The sequence below is a fragment of the Suricata suricatta genome, chromosome 12, assembly GCF_006229205.1.
Source record: "Suricata suricatta isolate VVHF042 chromosome 12, meerkat_22Aug2017_6uvM2_HiC, whole genome shotgun sequence".
Lineage (NCBI taxonomy): Eukaryota > Metazoa > Chordata > Mammalia > Carnivora > Herpestidae > Suricata > Suricata suricatta.
In genome coordinates, this window is record NC_043711.1 from 92,408,839 (window position 1) to 92,429,318 (window position 20,480).

The 20,480-nt window shown below is 54.7% G+C and overlaps 1 protein-coding gene across 1 annotated transcript in view; it reads right to left on the reverse strand.

Annotated features, from left to right (window-relative positions):
* Positions 1-20,480, reverse strand: part of CDH22 (cadherin 22) — a 124,377-nt gene that overhangs the window by 1,208 nt on the left and 102,689 nt on the right. The window contains exons 15-18 of the mRNA XM_029917960.1: positions 9,396-9,517; positions 9,161-9,278; positions 3,360-3,611; positions 1-232 (exon numbers count right to left, since the gene is read on the reverse strand). Coding sequence (XP_029773820.1) covers positions 1-232; positions 3,360-3,611; positions 9,161-9,278; positions 9,396-9,517 — 724 coding nt within the window. The remainder of the gene's footprint in view (positions 233-3,359; positions 3,612-9,160; positions 9,279-9,395; positions 9,518-20,480) is intronic.

Here is a 20,480-nt window from a genome sequence, read left to right on the forward strand (position 1 = left end):
CCGCCCGGGCCCCCGCCCGTCGGGCCCCCGCCGCCGCCCCCGTCGCCGCCCTTGAGCTCGCCGCCGAAGTCGTAGAGGCTCCGCAGCGCTGACATGTCGTAGGCCTCGGTGTCCTGCTCGCCGCCGCCTTCGTCGTTGTATTTGATGACGTTGTCCCGCATGTCCTCGTCCTCATCCGAGCTCAGGTGGCTCTTGTGGTGGCGCCTGAGGGTGAGGATCAGCAGCACCAGCACTGCGCGGGAGACAGAAGGCGACGAGTGAGAGCCGAGGCCGCTCAGGGCATTCCCGGGACCCCGCCCCCCCGCCCCCATCTCCCCTACCCGCGTCTCACTCCTCACATACCAGTGAAGCTGGCCCAGCCTAAACACTGGTGCGAATTTCCTCGATTTCTGTGCAAAAAAGGCGTTTCTTACAATCAGAACTGTGGTCGCCATATGGACAGGCAGTGAGCTACTCATCTTGGGAGGTGTGCAAATAGAGGCTAACCACCGTGTTAAGGGATTCCATGGGTGTTGGGGGCTGGACCCAATCTCTGAAGTGTCCATCCTCAACTCTATGGAGATAAAACCCGAGCCGTCTCTAGGCTCTGTGGTGGGGTATGCAGGGGGCTGCTGAGGGGCAGATGGGACTGGGGGAAATGAAAGATGTTTTGAACCTGACCTCTCTTTCACCCTGGCCCTCCAGAAGGGGAAGCACCTGCTTAGCCCTTTGGGTCTTAGGTCAAGATGGTCTCCAGTAGGAGCCCCTCCCCCATAGCTCCAGGCCCGGGGCGGGGGGTGTTCAGTGGCTTCACCGCCCTGGGGAGGAGCCCCTCCCTCTGTCACAGGGGTTCTCGAAGCCCAGTGGCTGGTCCAGCAGCGTCAGCATCTCCTTTGAATCTGCTAGAAATGCGACTTCTCCAGTCCTGCCCTTGAGCTACTGGCAGTTTGTTTTGATGAAGCCTCCAGGTGATGTCCAAGCAGCTCAGGTTTGAGAACCACAGCTTCTCCCACCCTGAAATACAGTCTAAACTCCCCTCCGGGATCCGGGTAGTGTTCCCCTCGCCTGGTGCCTGGTAGGAACGACTGAACGAAGAGGTGGATGGAGATGTGGTGAGTGTAAGGCTGAGATGGTTGGTGAATTTGCTTTCTGTAAAAAAAAATTTTTTGGGGGCGCCTGGGTGGCTCAGTCGGTTAAGCCTCTGACTTGGGCTCAGGTCAGAGCTCACGTTCGTGGGTTCGAGCCCCACGTCAGGCTCTGTCTCTCTCAGTATCAAAAATAAATTAAAAAAATTTTTTTTAAATGTTTATTTATTTTTGAGAGCAAGAGTCAACATGGGCAGGGGAGGGTCAGAGAAAGAGGGAGACACAGAACCGGAAGCAGGCTCCAGGCTCTGAGCTGTCAGCACAGAGCCTGATTCGGGGCTCGAACTCACGAACTGTGAGATCATGACCTGAGCTGAAGTCGGTCACTTAACCAACTGAGCCATTCAGGTGCCCCTGAATTTGCTTTCTGCCCTTGACTTCCAGGACTCCACATTCTCTCCCTGCCCACCCCCTGCACCCTCCACCTCAGGGATCATTCATTCTGGGTCTTCTAAACAGGTCTCTCCTTGCCCCTCTGACCCCTTAACATCATATGTCCCAGGATTCAGTCTTTGACCCTTTGTCCACATCCCTGTCTGGGTGCTTTCCTACAGTCTCCTGGCTTTGCATTCTACGTGGAGGCTGATGATTCCCCCATCTCAGCCCCGGGCTCGGACTTACTTCTCCCCCAGAATCTAGATTGTATGTCCAATCTCCTACTCAGCAAGACATCTGGGTCGAACAAGAGAATTTCAAACTTAACACGTCCAAACTTGATGTGTTAAGTCCCCTTCTTCAGTCTCCCCTATCTCCATGATGGCAACTGTAACTTTCCAGTTACTCAGAGCTTTTTATTTCCTTTGTTCACGGATGAATTCCAGTGCCCACAATAGTTTAGCACATGGGGAACTCACTGGATGGATAAATAAGGAGCTGATGAACCAATGAGAGAATTAAATGGGTAGGTGAGTAGGTGGATGGAGAGACACAGGCTGGGTATCATGCCAGGCTCTGCATTCTTCTTGCTGCTCCTAACATCTCTGGCTAGAGCCACCTGCTAGGGCCATGGGGCTGGGTTCCAGCATGCCATCTAACAAGGTGGCACATGGCAGGGAAGAGGGTAGGGCCTGGGAACAGGTCCGGAGGGAGGGAAGGTGTCAGGAGAGAAGTGGGAAAGATGGATGGACAAGCTTTCGGAGCGGAGGCTGGGAGCGGCGGAGGGGGATGCCCGAGAGAGCAGATGGTGGGGAGCGCGGGCGGCGGGCAACAGATGTGCCAGGCCTGATCAGCGATTCCGCCCGTCACCTTTAGAGCACTGATGTGCACTTTCTTCGTTTGTGGGCAATTAGGCAGAAATTTGTTTGCACTGCCTCGGAAAATGAAACCGCTGTAAAGTGCACCCTTTGGAAAAAGGGTTTCTGAGCCATGGGCTGGGGAGGGGAGAGAAGGCCCCCCCCCCCCCCCGCCTCCCAGCCGGGAGGAGCCTGCCTTAGGCCTCTGTGGGGAGAAGGAGCGGCGTGGCCACAGACAGGTTCTCGGGGGGTGGGTAGCTGACATCTCCCAGGGAGCGAGGCAGAGCTGGCGTCTGCGCTCTGCACCGCGCATGAGCTCCTCCAGCTCTGGCTGGCAGGAAAGTCCAGCAGTCACAGCCGAGGTGAGGCCTTTCTGCTGCGACAGCAAAGACGTGGCATTACGGCCACTGGAATCCCCCTTAGCTCCTGGAACCTGACCTCTTCACTGGTGACACCGGAGAAGATTTTGCTTCCACCAAATGTCTTTCACCTGCCCCCAAGGTTTTGGCCCAGTTGAGGTTCATAGCAGAGCGTGTAGTTAAAGGAGCTGGGAACACAAGGTAGGGAGGCCTGATTTCAAGTCAGAAGACCACGTGCCCTCATGCAAGCCACTTAACCTCTATGAGCCTCAGTTTCCTCATCTGAAAAATGGGGATGATACACCCAGCCAAGTGGCTGTGAGGTTCACAAGAGCCCTGTTTTCTAAAAGTCCTAGGACAATGGACATGAAAGGGTTTTTTATAATATGATTGGTTTTTACAAGTTAGGGAGAGTTTGGGCTGTGTACAGGGTGGCCAGATGAAAGTTGTCTCGGTCGGGGGTTTCTGGAACTGGGGTGGGGCTGCCGTGTACTTAGAAGACTTGTCACAGCAACTTGTCCTTCAGGCCACCCTTCCTTGTGGGTGGGGCAGCTGAGGCCCCGTGGGGGTTACTGGGAAGGAAACCCAGGGCCCCGGGGCGAAGGCTGGTTGGGCAGGTCGGGGGTGGCTGTGGGTGGACTCACCGACCAGGATGAGGACACAGACCAAGAGGGCGATGAGGGCGCCGGGGCTGAGGGAGGCGGCCATGACGAAGGCCGTGGTGTTGCAGGACTGGATGGCGCCGGAGCTGTCGCAGCCGCAGATGCGGATGGTGAGCGTGCCCGTGCTGCTCAGCGTGGGCGGCCCGCTGTCCACCACCAGGATAGGCAGGAAGAACACGTCTTGCTCCTGCCGGTTGAAGCCCATGTGCTGTGTGTGCACCGCTGCCGTGTTGTCTGCTCCGGAAGAAGGAAGTAGCGAGCGACTCAGGGTCCGGGGTCCCGGCCTCCCCCGTCTCGGCCACCTCCTGATGCCGCCGCGAGATTCGCCTCCCCAAGCTCCTGCCTCCCGGATGCCCCACGGGTCTACGCCCCCGTCTCCCCCAGCTCTGCTCCCGGCCGCCCCAAGGTCTTGTTCCCTGCTGCAGAGCCCCCGCTTCTGTCCTTGGCTGTCACAAGATGCTATTCCCAGCTGTCTGAAGATTCTGTTTTCAGCTATTCCAAGGTTTTGTCCCCAGCTGTGCCAAGGTCCTGTCCCCAGCTTTTCCAAGATTCTGTCCCCAGCTGGGCCAAGGTCCTGTCCCTAGCTATGTTAAGCTTTTTTTTTCCCCCCGTTCATCTCAATAGCCTGTTTTTGTTCTGCCCTAGCTACCCAGGCCCTCTGACCCTGGGGTCCTGCGGTCCTTGGGTTTGAGCTTGGTGGGCCCTGACAAGTCCCGGGTCACAGAGAAGACTGAGGATGTCTTCTTCAGCACCGAGCTTTGGCTGAGGGAGCTTTCTGGCTGGAATCTAAGAGACTGAGCCTGGAGGGCTGGGGCCTGATGGGGGAACCCTAGTGCACCAAGGTCTCCTTTCTACATGTGTGACCCCAGAGGACAGTGAACTAACACATGTCATAGTCATTGCACCATGTCAGCTGGTTGCTAGGGACGCCAGGTAGGGCTCAGGTGGCACTCCGAGTCTCTGAGCGTGGGCTCATGTGGTGGGTGGTGCCCACTTCTCCTGCCCTTCCCGCCTCCTCCATCCCTCTCCTCCATGGGTCAGGCCCTCCCTGAGCCTCCATCACCTTGATGGCCGCCGGCGCCGTGACACAGTCGTGCTCAGAGCTGCTGCCCCCCTTCACAGCCAGCTCCACAGAAGGGAGCCCTGCCTTCCTGCCGGGGGCCCATGCCTCACTCCTGCGTCTTCCCTGCCCCCACAGTCTTCCAGCGAACCCCTGTGACCTCAGACTTCGGCAGTCTGGGTCCCTTCCCTGGCTCTGTGGCCCCAGTTAGCCCAGTTCAGTCCCCTAGTCCTGGCCTCCCCGATCATGGGCACAATGCAGGAGAAAAGAGCTGACTGGGACCTTGAGCACATCTGTGAAGTGAACTACAGGTCCAGCTCAGACAAGGTTGGTCATGAGTTGAAGCTCATGGCCTGGTATCATGAGGTTTCACGATATTCTGTCTACTTTTATACATATTTTAAAGTTTCCACTAAAATGGTAAAAAATAATGCCAAGTGTATCATTTACTAGGCTAGGAGCTCACTTAGCTTCTCTGGACCTCAGTTTCCTCATCTGTAACTAAGCAAAATAGTAACCCAGAGGTGTGAGGATTAAATGGTGAAATTCATGAATAATGCTTAGGATGAGTCCCGCCACATAGAAATTCTCAATAACTGCTGGCCACTAAGTCATTCGTGCCCCACTCCATGCTCCCTACACGGCACTCTGTGCCCCTGTGCCTGCTCTCTGCCCTGCCTTTACTCACCATGCTCCCACTAGCTGGGACACCCTCTCCACCTTCGTGCCTGCACAAATTCCTCATCTGTCATGCTCCAGCTAAATGTCACCTCCTTTCTGTGGCCTCCTTTCTCCGCGTCCCTGGGAAGGAAGGATTAATGGCTCCCCCTGCCTCGCTCTGCCCATGCAGGTGCCGCGCACACTTCTGTTATAGCACTTGTCACGTTGCGTTAGGTGCGCGTGTGCCTGCCTCTTCCCTGGCACCGAGCCAGACTTGAAGGGTGACACATGCCCGAACCGCAACTTGTAAGGGAATTGGGGGTCCCAGGTCAGCTCCTCAAACTCTGGCGGCAGCTCCAGCCTCCCTGACAAAGGGCGGATCACCCCAGCTGTGAAAATACCTGCCTTCCAGAGGGGAAGAAAGGAGGCTTAAGAGCAAGACGAGGAAGAGGGATGATGCGGGGCTCTGACTGCATGCTTTTTATGCCTCAAGGACTGTGTGGGTGCATGAAACACAGACTGATGTTTAATCATGACAGCCACCAAGTGCTGTGACATTATTCCCATTCTGTACATGTGGAAGTTGAGGCTTGGAGAGAAGGGGCTTGTCTGAATTTATCCAGTGAATTGTGGCACAGCTATATTTTCCATTAAATCATCCATCCACCCACCCATCCACCCACCTATCCATCCATCCATCTACCCATCCATCCATCCACCCACCCATCCAATAAATCTTTACAGAGTAAGTACTGTGTCCTAGTACCCTGCTAGACTCTGGGAGAAAACAGTGGAGAGCTGAACCAATCATAGACCTGAATCTGAGCTCACATTCTAATGTGAGAAACAGATGTTAGCTAAATAAACTCACAATTTAATCTACAATTACAAACCATGGCGAGTGCTAAGAAGGAAAAAGTGAAGGAAGAGCACCTAACAGAGGACCTGACTTCGTCTCCGGGGTCAGGGAGGTCTTCTTGGAAGAAGTGGTATTATTGCTGAGCCCTGAATGATGAGTGCAAGGAGAGGGAACAGTCCATGCAAAGGCCCTGAGGATGGAAGAAGAGGTTGCTTGAGGAACTAAAGCGGTCTTTTGTGACTGGAGGCATGAAGGTAGTGGCTAGAGAGAATCAAAGGGAGGCTGGGGGTCGGTGTGGGCAGGGCTCATCATGGAAATTCTTAGAGGCTGTTGTAAGGAACTGGGGTTATTTTCTTAAAAGCAGTGGGGGGCCCTTGATTGGTGGGCTCTAAGCAAAGAAGAGACCTAGTGACATATCATCCATTCATCCCATAGCAAATACAAATTGAGCACCCTCTGTGTGCCAGGATTAGTCTAGCTCTTGAGGATAGAGCATTGGACAGGACAGACATGGTCCCTGCCCTTGCTGAGCCTACGTTTGAGGCGAGGGAGTTTCTAATCTAAATCACAAGAGGGGACGTGGAAGATCAGTTAGGAAGACATTGTGTGTTTTAGGTGTGAAAGGATAGTGGTGGTAGAGACACAAAGAAGTAGACAGATTTGAAAAATGAGTGGCTGGCTCTGGCTCAGCCTCAAATTCCCAAGCAAGAACAGAGGAGGGGAGAGATGTTTGCTTCTCGGGGTTGCTGTCTTTGGCCATGGAGCCATACGTTCTGAGAACTCTGGTCCCTGCCACTCCCCCACCCGACAGAGGGGAGTCCCTGGGCGTCATCCCTGAGCCTCCTGAGCTGCCCTCCTGGGCAGTGGCTGGCTTCACCTGGGGAAGCCGCTGGCCACCCCGGACCCTGACCCCACCCTTCTAGGCAGGATCTGCGCCCAGCACTGTATCCATCCATCTGGCCTGACATACATCAGTGTCAATCCCTGGCTGTGAGAGCAATATTTATAAATCACGTTTCCAAACTGGCTACAAATGTGTACAAAGAAACAGATGGGTTGGGGTAGCTGTTTGTCACCCAGGATATTTATACGGTGAGGAGGAGGGGGCTTGGCAGGCCGTGGGAAGGGGCTGGGGGGCTGGCGGAGGAGCCCTTCCCAGCTCAGCACACGGCTGCCACCCTCCTGGGACTCATACCAGGTGGTCGTGCTGGACGGGAGCTCCTGGTGGCTCCCCATCAGAGATAGGCCATTGGGACAGAACTTTGGGCCCCTTGGGTTGGAAAGACTTGTGAACTTGGTGAGGCTAAGCCAGACCTATTTGTGTCTCCTGGGGCCAACTCAGGATAGCACTGGAATAATGAGCAGGAGAGGAGGTACCAGTTGTTAAAATATTGAAATACTTCCAAAAAGGCTTAAACAGCTATGACTCTGAGTGTCCCAAGTCCTTCCCTGCTGCCTCAGCCCTCCCCCATGCCCACCCCCCCAACTTTGGCACAATCATGCCACTGAGGGGGTGAAGCTGGGCACAGCAGGGGCTCCAGGGTCCCGCTCCAGGTTATTTATGGTGAGTGTCCCTTTTGATTGGTTATCTGAACTGCACTAGTTGTGAAATATTTTTAATATGAATCGGAAATACAGAAGGTCTGGCTTTCAAGACCACCGAGGTCCCTTCTTTTGGAGGGAAGCATGTAAAGCTCTCGGGAGTGATCCCAGAGATCTTCCAGGGTTGGAAAGAACCAACAGGACCTGATCTCCTTGTCTTGGCACCCACTCATTCCAACCATGCAGGCCTTCTGTTCCTTGAACATCCAAGGCCTCCTCCCTTCGCAGGGCCTTTGCACTTGCTGTTCTGTCTACTTGGATTATTCTTTGTCCAGTTATCAGCACCGCTCACTCCCTAATTTCCTTTAGATCCCTACCACTATTGATTCCTTCAGAGAGGGCTTCCCAGACCCCTTTATTTAAAATAGCTCCTACTCTTACTCCACTTTATTGTCCTCTGTTTTGTTTAACATGTTTTATTGAACCCCCCACTATGTGCCAGGCACTGATCTAGGCATTTGGGGCCCAGCACTGAAAAAATAAATAATTGCCAAAAGTAGAAAGTGACACATTCCAGGTACTAATAATACACCTTGGTGGCCCTCATCTCCTTGGGGCCACCTAGCCACCTGCAGCCGAGCTAAAGGGTGAGGACAGGCACTTTCAGCCCCATTTTGCAGATGACAAAGGGAGGCTTAGAGAGGTACAGACCTTGCTGGGGTTGCACAGAGAGCTCCTGGCTGAGCCTGGGCCAGGACCCAGGTCCCTCACTCCCCGCCCACCGACCATCCCCTTCCCCTGGCTCATTCCTCAGAGGTTCAGACTCAGCTTCTCACAGTGGGATCAGCTCAGGCTGGGCAGGGCCATCACATTCAAGGGGGCAAGTGGGTTAAAGCAGGAAACGTGCTGGATCTGAGACAGGGTGGGTTGGGATCCCAGCCCACCGCTGACTCTCTATGGCCCTGGGTAGGTCCCTTTCTTCTTAAATGTTTATTTATTTGGGGGGGGTTGAACACACAAGAGGGGAAGGGGCAGAGAAAGAGGGAGCAGATCCGAAGTGGGCTCCATGCTGACAGCAGAGAGCCCAATGTGGGGTTAGAACTCATGAACCGCTAGGTCATGACCTGAACCGGAGTCGGATGCTTAACTGACTGAGCCACCCAGGCCCCCCTTCCCCGGCCCCTTTCCTCCTAGAGTCTCCGTTTTATCACAGGGGGCAAAATAGGAGGAAGGGTAAGAAAACCACCTCCCACTTCCCTGGGCAGCCGTGAGGAGGAAGGAGAAACGAGTGGGATACAGCACTTTTTAAACTGAAGGGTAGGAGTGTGTGCACGTGGGTTACTTCAATCTTCACTTAGACCCGGGGCTCTTTCCATCCAGGACTCTGGCCCACCCACTCCTCATCTGTTCCTTCTCTGTATCTTTCCACTCTCTTCTCTTGGGGTGCCCCCTCTCCACTCTGCCAACTTACCCCCAGCTTGTTCTCCAGGGTTTGGCCATTGGGCTGAGTAAGGGCTCCAGCCTGGCCCAGATTTTCTGTGTGGTGTTGGACTCAGCGCTGGTCCTCTGCAAGCCTCAGTCTCTCCCGCTGCAATGCGGGAAGGGGAGCCTAGGCCCGTCCCACCTTGCATCCTAGGATTTGGTGGTTCCCAGGTGACTCACCTTGGATGTCGAGCAGGGAGAAATGAGGGCTGCTGGGCGCTTCCGGCACCAGGCGGAAGTAGAAACGGTGCCCGCCCTGAGGCTCGTCTCTGTCCACCACGCTGATGGTCTGGATAAGCTGAAGGGCGAGGACGGGGCAGGGAGCTGATGCGAGGTGGAGCCCACTCTGGACCTGGGTAGAGTGTGTCCCGGCCAGTCCTGACTACAACCCCCCGGCCCCCGCCCCTCCATGTACCTGTCCCGGCTTGGCATCCTCACACACGGCTGCCTCGTAGGGGGTGGCCAGCTCTGGGGGATTGTCGTTCACGTCCAGGATTCGGATCCTCAGGGATGCCCGGGAGATCTGGGCATGGTTGTCTGCAGCAAGATCACAGGAGTGGGGTGAGAGGTACCCAATGTGAGGTCTGGACAACCCCCCATCTGCCGCTGGGACCAGACATGGCAGAGGGGTCGTGTTGAGAGATCTAGGGGTTGATCAAGCAGGTCGAAGGATCAGGACTGAGGACATCTGGCACGAGGGGGCCATGAGCACTGTTGCTGTCACCATCCATCACCACCACTAGGTCATCAGGGTAATCACCGCTGTCACTGTCACCTCTGCATCACCACCTCTGCATCACCACCATTGCCTTTGGCATCGGTACCACTGGTATCACCGCCATGATCCCCAGTGCCACCCCATCACCATCGCCAACCCCGTCACCGTCACCAGTGCTGTGACCACCACCACCATTAGCATCATCATCGTCACCTCTGTCAACGTAGCCATCAGTACCACCATCACCACCCTCTTCTCTGTCACCATCCCCAACAGCATCACACCTATTAGCTGCACCATTAGGTCATCACCATCACTACCATTGCCATGAGAATGATGGCCGTCACCATTACCGTATCCAATGCACCACCCCCCTCATCTTTATTGTCACAAACACCAAAGCCATCACTATCAGCACCTTCCCACCACCACCACCACCACCACCAGTATCAACACCATTATCACCGCCCACACGATCACGATCTCCCCCATAACCACCATCACCGGCTCCACCGTCACTCCCATTACTCCTATGGTAAAGACCCATGTCACCGTCACATCACCACCCCTGTCCCACCCCCAGCAAAACTGTCGCTGCTGTTGCCATCAAGCAACATCCCTTGCTCCACATCCCATCACCATCGAGTGCACAGAATGTGCTTGGAGCAGCCACATCCATGATTTCAGGGATCCTTGCGGAGATCCTGTGCTTTGGTTCAATTTATATCCCCACTTTTTGGAAGAGAAACTAAAGCATGAAAAGCATGAAAAAACTGGTCAGCTGCCAACTGGACTCCCAAACCTCTGCCCTTTCGAGACCTGATCCTGAAAGGGCAGGACAAGTCCACCGAGTGGGAGTCTCGGCTGGGGTCCTCAGCAAAACCACGACATCCCCACACTTCCCGCTGTGATGTCTGTGAGGTCAAGTTCCCTGCTGTATTAATCCCCGGGTCCCCGGCCTTGTGGGATATGGCACAGAGTATGTTCTAACACATCTGTTGGACGAATGAATGAAGCCTAGAAGAATTTTCACAGAAAGAGGCTTGAGTTCCTGGCATTGCTCTGTCTTTGACCCAGTGTCTGATCTTGGGAAAGACATTTCCCTCCCTGATATCACTTTTCACATCTGGAAAATGAATGGAGAGCATAGTGATTAAGAACAAGGTCTCTGAGCCAAGTTGTTCTGATCTCAACTCTGCCACTTAGGAGCTGTGTGATCTGTGCCGGGTCACTTGACCTCTCTGTGCCTCCATTTTCTCATCCGCAAAAACGGGGCTCCTTAGTAATGGGTTGGTTAAGAGGACAGATTGAGTTAATATCTGCAAAGCACTTAAAACTGCCTATGTAACACACAGCAGGTGCTGTATAAGGATTTGCTAAATAAACAGACACCCTTGAAAAGTCCTTTCAGCAATGACATCGAGTGATTCAAGGATACCTCGTCCCAGCCTGTCCTCTCTGACCACCATCCTGCATGTTGGCCATTTCTGCCTCTTGCCCCTCAGACCTCTTGGCTGCTCATCAGCGCCCTGCTCTCACTATCTTAGTCATGAGTTCGTTACCAACATGCTCTACCCCCAGCAACCTCAAGGGCTAGGAGAGGAAGCCACCCCCTTTCAAGCAGCGACCTGATGACTGGGTCTCTGGCCCGGAGCTATTTTGGGGCAGGCTGGAAGCTTCCAGGCAGCCAGGAACCCCATGAGTTCTGGGGGGGAGTGAGGCTGATCTGCTGCCTCTTTCGTTGAACTCTGGGGCCACCACACGCCGACTGCAGCTGCCCGCGTGTTGATAAAGAGAAATGGGATCAGGAGGCAGGTGCAGCCACCTCCTGGGGGTCAGAGAGAGGAGGGGGGTGAGGCCTTAATTAACTCAGACCCTGACCCCTCTCTGGAGCTCTCCATAGCCAGGGGCACCTTATCTTCTCAGCTTACCCAGATCTGCTGCTTCAGTGATTAGAGGGGGCTTTTCTGGGGGCGGGAGATTGGAGTCGTGACTGGGAAAGCCCGACAAGCCGTTATTTTTAAGAGCGTGCTGCCGGAGAGCTTAAACAGACAGAAGGTGGGTGCGTTTGGGAGGAGGGGAGGTGGGGAGGGTGAGGCCCACTGCCAGGACCAGGCACCTCTCTCCCTGCTGAGGCAGAGGGAAGGGGTGAAGGGGCCTATGGGCCGTACAGAAGGGCGACCCCAGAGCCGGCAAGCTTCTCCTGGGACTTGCTGTGGGGTGGGGGTGGGGGCAGGGGAGGGCCTGGGTCCACTGCTGGCGAAAGCCCCATTATTGCATCATTCTTTTGGGATCTGCTAGGCCTCTTCTGACCTCTCTTTTTTTGTTGTTTTTCATGTCTAGCTTTACTGGGATAGAATTGACCTTGGCATTGTGTAACTGTAAGGTTTGCAGTGTGATGGTTTGATACATTGTAAAATGTCTCCCATAATAAGGTTACTTAACACATCCTTCACCTCACATAATTACCTTTTTGTTGTTGTCCTACCTTGAAATGTCACAGGTCAGCGCTTGGGAAAGCCCTAAGCCTTCTGTCATCACTCAGGGTCCTGGATCTCAGAGGTGGGGCAGCTGGGTGAGCGGAAAGGGGGTACCTCTATGTTGCCAGAGTTCCCACGTGCAGAGCTCCCTGAACTTGGGGCTGGCCTGGAACCCCAGAGCTCGTGGGGGGCCCGCAGCCAGTCTCCCGTGCCCATGATACCATGGGGGCCTCCAGCCTGGCTGCATATTAGAATTGCCTGGAAGCCTTTAAAACCCACTTATGACCAAGGCTTAAGGTTTGGTTTTTTTTTTTTAACAGCTCCAGGGGTCTAATGTGGGTCAAGGGTTGCCAACCCTGCCCCGGGGCGACTGGCAGGTGGGGGAGTCCAACCTGACATCTTACATCCGGTGGGCTTCCTCCACACCCCTCCTGATCACAGTTAGCATTGTTTGTGATCATTGCTACTAATTAATTCATAATTTTGCCACTTTAAATGTTTCTGGGATAAAACAAAGAATCCATCAGTTAATTAATCTCCACCTGTGTAACAAACTTTCTTATCTGTGACCTCACTTGATCCTCAAAACAACCTGTAAAGGAGGTCTTGCTAAACCCAGTTTGTAGATGAGAAAACCGAGGGCCAGGACTTTGCCCAGAGCCACAGGCAAGTCAGTGCAGAGCTGAGTTGGGGCCTGGGCCTCCTGCCTCTAAGGCCAGTGCTTAGTCCAGATCCTGAAGCCTGGATATGTGTCCATCCACCAACAACTACTTCTCGGACCCGGGCCCACACTGACCTTCCCCAACACCCAGCAGCAGGTGCCCTCGGCTCCCCGTGGGCCCCAACCCCCCTCTTGGCATCTAAGTTCAGCTGACTGACATGCAAATTAGTTTAATTATTTCTTCTTCTAAAATAAATTATATTTTGCAGTAGCTGCAATATGTTGTGTCAGGCAAAATTGCATTCAATATTTTTAAACTAATTGATGCAGCCTTGAGGAAGGCTGATTGACAGCCCAGAGCTGAGCAGGCCTGCAGCCTTAACCGATTCCTAAATGAAAATTAAATGTGCTTCGGCCTGGTGCTTCCCTGAGCTAGCTCGCTGTGACGCCCAGACAGTGGCAGGGGAGGCCTTGGGGGCCAGAGCGGCCGAGGAGGCCGGACAGTCCAGTGGGTGCCCCAGGGAGGGACTGGGCTTAGGGCAGGAGAACTGCTATGCAATGTGGGTAGGTCTTCCTTCTCTGGGCCTCAGAGCCCCCGATATATAATGGAGAGGGGACTGGACTGAGCGGTTTTGCTGACAGTTATGAATTGAGTGCCTCCTTTGTGCCAAGGACTTAACAGTGAACCAGCCCGACGTGGTCTCTCAGTCTAGCAGCAGGGACAGACATCACTCCAGACTCCGGATAAGAGCTAAGAGATAAAGGTCCAGGAACAGGATGGGTGCAGAGATGTTTTCCCTGAAGTGACTTTTGGGCTGGGATCCAGTGAGGAAGTAATCAGGGGAAGGGGGGGGGGAAGGGAACAGCACCTCCCCAGAGGAGAAGGGCAGGCTGCAGATAATGAGGCCCTGGGTCCCCTCCAAGGAAGGCCCCAGCCCCTGGGAGGGGTCTCATTCCTTCACCTGATTACTTCCTCTGAAACAAGCTGGCTTGGAGGGCTGGGGGCCAGTGGGAAGGGGAGAGGAGAGGAGAGTGGCCTGGTAACTGTTAAGGGCACCCCTAGGAGTGTGATCCTTCCCAGAAAGACACCAGCAGACACATATGGAGCATGTGCTGTGGGTCAGGGTCTGTGCAGCCCCATTTCATCCTGTCACCCGTCGAGGGAGGTAGAGACTAGTATTACTGATGAAGAACGTATTCAGAGAGGTAAAGAACTTGCCCAAGGTCTGGGGCACAGCTGATCAGTCTGGGATTGAACCTGGGTCTGGTTCCAAAGGGGGGAGGGTTCTAATCGACGGATGGTATTGCCATTCTTGCCATCTTTAGCTGTCAGAGTCCTACTTGCCTCAAAGTCCTAAACAAATGTCTTTGCCTCCTCCTGGAAGCTCTCCTTGACTGCTTCAGTCCCGGGCCATCAGAATACGCACCCAAGTCCCACATGCTCGCAGGCTGCACACAATCTTTCCGTTATCATCTCTTTGGCTTTGTCCCTCACCCCTCTTTAGCTCTGCTCCAAGTTTGATCGTTCAGTTCTTTGCTCAGATGCCTTTTCAGAGAGACCTTCCTTGATGACCACATTTAAATGTGCCCCTTGCCATCCCACCAGACACTCCCTTCCCTGCTTTGTCTCCATAATGCTTACCCAACACCCCCTATGTTCTTACTTACTTGACTTGTGCCTCACCCTCTCCCCCACTGGACAGTAAGTGGAATTTCTGTTTTGTTTACCTCGAATGAATGGATTCCATTCATTCGACTAAGCTGGGATGCTGGGGAGGCCACAGGGAGAGACCACGACCTCCTTGGATGGACTGACGCTGGCTGCCCCCCCTCCAGGGTCTCTCCATCTGAGAGACAGTCAAGCTGTGTGACCCTTTCCTGCCTCTCTCTTTGGACTGAGGTTTTCTCATCAGTAAAACAAATGGAGCTGCACTCTGAAGTTCTTGGCTGTCACAGAGAGAGTGAGAAGTCAGGGGGAGGAGAGAGGGACTGGCAACGAGAGGAGGGGGAAGGGAGTGGGGGGAGGGAGAAGAGGCTAGGGGGCAGCCCGAAGGCACCTCCTTCCCACTCACTTGTGGTGGAGGGTGGGCAGGAGAGCCGGACCCTCTTCTCCAGTCCCCCCCAGCCCCTCCCCTTCTTGAGAGAATTAAATTGCATCCAAACACCAGGCTCTGATTAGAGCTGGCCAGCTGGGCAGGAAGATTTATCATCCCAATTACCCGCTGGCCAAGACAAGCACGCAGACTGGTGAGGGGGCTGGGTGAGCCAGCGGGGGTGACAGGGCTGTCAGAAGTGGAGTCCTTGTGCCCCCTGCCCTGTCCCAACTCCCCACTAATGGGAGTGGCAGGGTTAGGCACCCTTCCCTGTCTCTCTCGGGACTTTGATTATCTCTTTGGCTTCCTTCTCTGGAGGCTTTGACTTTTTTGGGGGGGCGGTGTAGTCCTTCAAAGGGTGAGCAGGGACTTCGGGGTGAAGGAGGAATCTTGGAATGGGGTGGGTGGGGAGTTTTCCTTCCTAGGTGTGAACCGGTCCTGGAGACTCCAAGGACATCACAAAATCTTTTTTCCGGGGGGCATCTGTTAGGTACTCAGGTGGCACAGGATTCCGGGAGACACCCATTGCAAGAGGAACATAGGCCTGGTGTCCACACCTCTGGTGATGGGGAGTTCAGTGCCTTTGAAAGCAGCCCCTCCCGTGCAGGGCTGTACCAAGCCTCTTGCCCAGACTCAGCTCCCCTGGCGCTCCTTCCTGCCCATCCTAGCCCTGTCCTGGCACCCCAGCTCGTGTCTAAGCCTGAGTCTTCACAACAGCCTCTCCTTGGTTTTCCTGCTCTGGACCAGCCCCCTCCCGTTCAGCCATGAGCCCAAGTGAATGTTGCGACAGCTCATCTGACCATGTCACTCTTCTGCTCAAAGACCTGCATTGGTTCCCTGTGGTCTCCAGGAGATGTCTGATTCCGCACTGGACACCCGAGGCCCTTCCTGCAGAGGACTGGTGACTTTCTGCATGTCACCTCACCTTGCCTGCAGCAGCCGGCCCCCAGCCCCAGCCTCTGGCCACACTCAGTCTCCCTGTTCTCAGAATAGCCAGGGGACTGCCCAGCTTCAGGTCTTTCTGTCTGGAGCATCCAAACCCTCTTTCCTCAGCCCTTTAGACCCAACTCAGATGTCCCCTCCTCTGGGAAAGGCTTTTTGCCTTCTTCCCCTCTGGGTGGGCAAGTCCCTTCCCGCCCCTCCCAAGTGCCCACTGTTCCCTTACTTCCACTCTGTGCTGTAGATGACTGCCCCGCTGTGAGCTCTGAAGGCAGTGGCCAAGCCTTGTTCCCACCAGATCCCAGCACCTAGCCTGGGATGCGTAGTGGCCAGAGGCCCTCTTTAAACACTGGCTGAGGGTAGACATGGGGGAGGGGCGTGTCCTTGTGGCGCTGTCTCCCACTCTCCCCCCACCCCTGCTCCTTCCTCCAGACTCCTCAGACCCCCTCTGTTGTCTTCCTAAGGAGCACTGGACTGGGAGTCTTAAGGCCTCACTGGTGGACTTGAGTAAGTTGCTTTCCTTCCTTGGGCTCAGTCACCCCAGCTATGAAGGGGAGGTGGGGGGGGGGTCTGGAGTCCATCGTCTCTGACATTCCTTCTACCCTCAGATCCTTTCTCTGGCTATAAATAGCAGATACTGTATGTCGGGAACCATGCTAGGAACTTTACACACACAGATTAAAATGTGCACGACATGAGATGCTTTATCTAAAGCCTTCGACGTGATGTCTGGCATACTGTAAGCATCAAATAAGTAGAAGCTGGGGGCGCCTGGGTAGCTCAGTCGGTTAAGCCTCCAACTTCAGCTCAGATCATGATCTCACGTTTGTGAGTTTGAGCCCCGCATCGGGCTCTGTGGTGACAGCTCAGAGCCTGGAGCCTGCTTCTAATTCTGTGTCTCCCTCTCTCTCTTCCCCTCCCCACTCATGCTCTGTCTCTCTGCTCAAAAATAAATAAAACATTAAAAAAATAAGTAGAAGCTGCTATTGTAAAGATATTGTAAAGTCATTATGTTTACAGCCACCTAGCAACAATGCCATTTTACAGATGAGAAAACTAAGGCAACGAGAGGGGAGTGACCTGCCCAAACCGGCACAGAATTGGCGCCTGCCACGCCACCCTGCTCTCCTAACCGGTAGGTGAGCCCACTCATCTGTCCATTCGGTAAATACTTACACACACCTGCTAAATGCCAGTCCTGCATGAAAGGGGCAGGTGCAGATGTGAGCCTGCCCTCATGGAGGGCACAGCTTCCTGGGGAAAAGAGATGAACTAGCTACATGAATGCATATGTAAATCATAACATACGCTCCATGGCATGATGGAAAAACCAGGGTGCCGTAAAACGGACTTGGCCGGGGGTGACTCAGCTGGGGAAGCTTCTTTCCCAGCCGTTGGGGGAGGGGGCCAGATGCAGCCGCTGGCACCCCTATCCCTGGCACTGGCTTTCCGAGTCCGCACTCCATCTCTTTGAAGACTGTCCCTTTACAACTGCCCTTTCCACCGAAGGATTCAGACACAAATTGTACTTTAAATTCAATATCGGTCATTAATATTTCATGATTACAAAACGTTAAAGATAATGTCAGTGGAAGGAAAGTCTGCATGGGCAGAATGGATGACTCAGAAGTTCGGGGAGAGGGGAGCCGGCATACTAAGTGGCTCGGGAGTCTTTGAGGTAATCCGGCATGACAGCAGCGGTGGCTCCTGACCCAGTGCGACGTTCTCCAAGGTGCTCACCAAGCTCCGCCACTGTGTATAAATATTTCCCCTCTGATTCTTGTCACCTCATGTTTGTTATGCCCAGAGCAGGTGGGGCCACCGTGACCCTGCCAGCATCCTTGGTTTCTGAGGAAACCAAATGGATGCTTCAGCAGGAGGGCATGGGCAGGCAGACCCCTTGGCAGTGCACTTGGGGCTCAGGCTGGCTGCTGGGAGGCAGGAAGTCTGGGGTGGAGCCTTGCCCTGCATGGATTTGCTTTGTGACCATAAGGCCATCACTGTTCCTCTCTGAGCCTTTATTTCCTCATCTGTAGAGTGGGGATAATAATTTTGCCCATATCTCACAGAGATGGTGAGAAACTGGAGTGAGTGGATTATTTGTGACACTCCCAGATTCGTGCCTGGCACCAAAGAAGCATGACTTGAGGGGCACCCGGGTGAGAGCTGGGCCTTGGAGTCAGACAGGCTGGGGCTGGGAATGTGGTCGGATGATTTCACCTCTCATCCGCACGTTGGAGATAAGAGCAGAACTGACACCTCTTAGATGAGAACATTCAATGAACGCAACACTGTAAAATGCCTTGCGCAGTTGGTGCTTAAGTCAAGTGCACGGAGTCAAGATCAATAGATAGCACTAATTGAGCACTTATTAAGTACTAGGCTAAGTTCTTTCCATGCATGATCCTATTGAATCTTCCCACTAGCTCTGTGAAGTGGGAGCCATTCATTTTCCCATTGATTAATACCTGGTGAAGGTTGGGGTTGTTGATTGCAGCTCAGAGGGGGAGGATGGCGAGCCGGTCATCAGTCTTCTCCCTTCAGAGCCTCATCTACCCCATGGTCAGTTGCTAGGGATTGGTGGCTGGGAGGGGGGTGGAGCTCAGACTGCAGAGAATGCCAGGAAAAGGGAGACCTGGTGGCAGTGTTGGAGAGGGAAGCAGACTGACTTGCTCCAAATCCCAGCTTTGCTGATGCATGTCCTTGGGCAGGTTTCTTCTCTGAGCCTCGATCTCCCCATCAGTAGAATGGGTGCTGATAGGTTACTGATCATGATTCAATAAAAGTCCACCCTAGAAAGGATCTAGCCTAGAATATGTATCAGGGGACACTGTCAAATGTTTGTGGGAGAGTCCCCTCCACATTCTTCCGTGAAATGGCCGCGTTACAGACTTTGTATGCTACTCTAGCTGCTTTCTGAAAAGAGACCCACTGGGTAGAAGCACAATACTTAACCCATGAGTGGGGTATCAGGCAGTGTGACAGGCTAGCGGGGGACATGTATTGGTCGGGGAGAGGGGAGAGGCAGCATCTCTGCCCAGCAGCCAGGCCAGTCCCCCCAGCTGCCCGGCGAGCAGGTGCAGGGGGTGAGGAGGGGGAATTCTCCTCCCCGCTAGTCCAGCCACCTTTGTTATCTGCCTTTCAAGCCCTGGCGGAGGAGTGGATTCAAAGACTCTGGAGCAGCAGGCGCTGAGGTTGGAGCCAGCTTTGTATTTTCTTTTAAACTGAAGTTGAAAGAGACCAAGGGAACTTCAGCTGAGGGACTTCCTTGGCCCACGGGCCAGTGGGGCCTGCAAAGTGGGAGGGGGCTGGCAGGAGGAGGAGGGGGAAGGGTGGCAGGGGGGCTCACACGGCCAGGAGGGGCTCCGGCCAGCCGAAGTGTGTAGGGGCAAGTCTGAATGTCGCCTCCCCCCAACCCCCAGGCTCAGAGGCTCTGAATCCTGTTGTGTCACGACTGCTCACAGACAGCTCTGCTGTGGCTCCTGAAGCTTGAGAGCCGAGGTGGATGCGCCAGGGCCTGGGGAGGCCCAGGGGTCCTGGGGGTTCTGGGGAGGCCTGGGGGTCCTGGGGGGGGTTGGGGAGGCCTGGGGGTCCTGAGAGGGCCTGAGGGGTCTGGGGGGGCCTGGGGGGCCTGAGGGGGCCTGGAGGGGTCTAGGGAGGCCTAGGGGGCCTGGGAGGTCTCAGGTTCTGGGGAGGCCTGGGGGCCCTGAGAGGGCCTGCAGGATCTGGGGGCCCTGGGGGGCCTGAAGGGGTCTAGGGAGGCCTAGGGGGCCTGGGGTCCTGGGAAGGCCTGGGGGAAGGTCTGGGGAGGCCTCGGGGGGCTTGGAGACCAGGGCCAGGCATCATTGCTCCGAGGTCCTGAACTGCACTCTCCCCTCTCCTGGGGCTCTGGAAACCCCTGTGCTCTTAGCTCCTCACCTCCATGGTCTTCCTTAACTAGACCCCATGCCTAGGGCCCCCCCTTTCCCTCCCAGCTCACACGCCTCCCCAGCTGCACATGTGCACGCACTCTTCCAAGAAACCCAGGCCAAGCACCTTAGAGAAGTCCTGGACCCCTCTCCATCTCTTACCTCCACATCACTCATGCCATCAGAAGGTCGTGTGGTGCCGTTTTCAGTCTCCCAAAGCTGGCCACGTCTCACGTCCCCCGTGGCTATCGCCCCAGCCCAGGCCACTGTCTCATCTTTCCGCTTCTATCACATTTCACTTCCAGCCGAGCCTCTGCTTCCCTCCCCACCCTCCAGGCGGCCAGAGGAATTCTGTCAGGGAATGACCCCTCCTTGGCTCACATGGTGCCACCATCCCATGATTCCCCCCTCATTTAGAGTCAATCCAAAGACTTTACAATGGCTGATCTCTCTGCCCCTCAACAACCATGCAGGTTTCCTTGCTGTTCCTCCAGCGTGCTGGGCAACCTACCACCTCAGGGCCTTTGCACTGGCTGTTCCCTGTGCTTAGAACACTCTTCCCTTAGACATGGGCTCGAGTCCTTCACTTGAGTGACATCTCTGTGACAATGTCTCCTTCTCAGAGAGGCCTTCTTCTAAGAGGAACAACACCCTGGTCTTCCTAATCCCTTTTCCTGGCCTTCTTTCCCGGTTTCTTATTA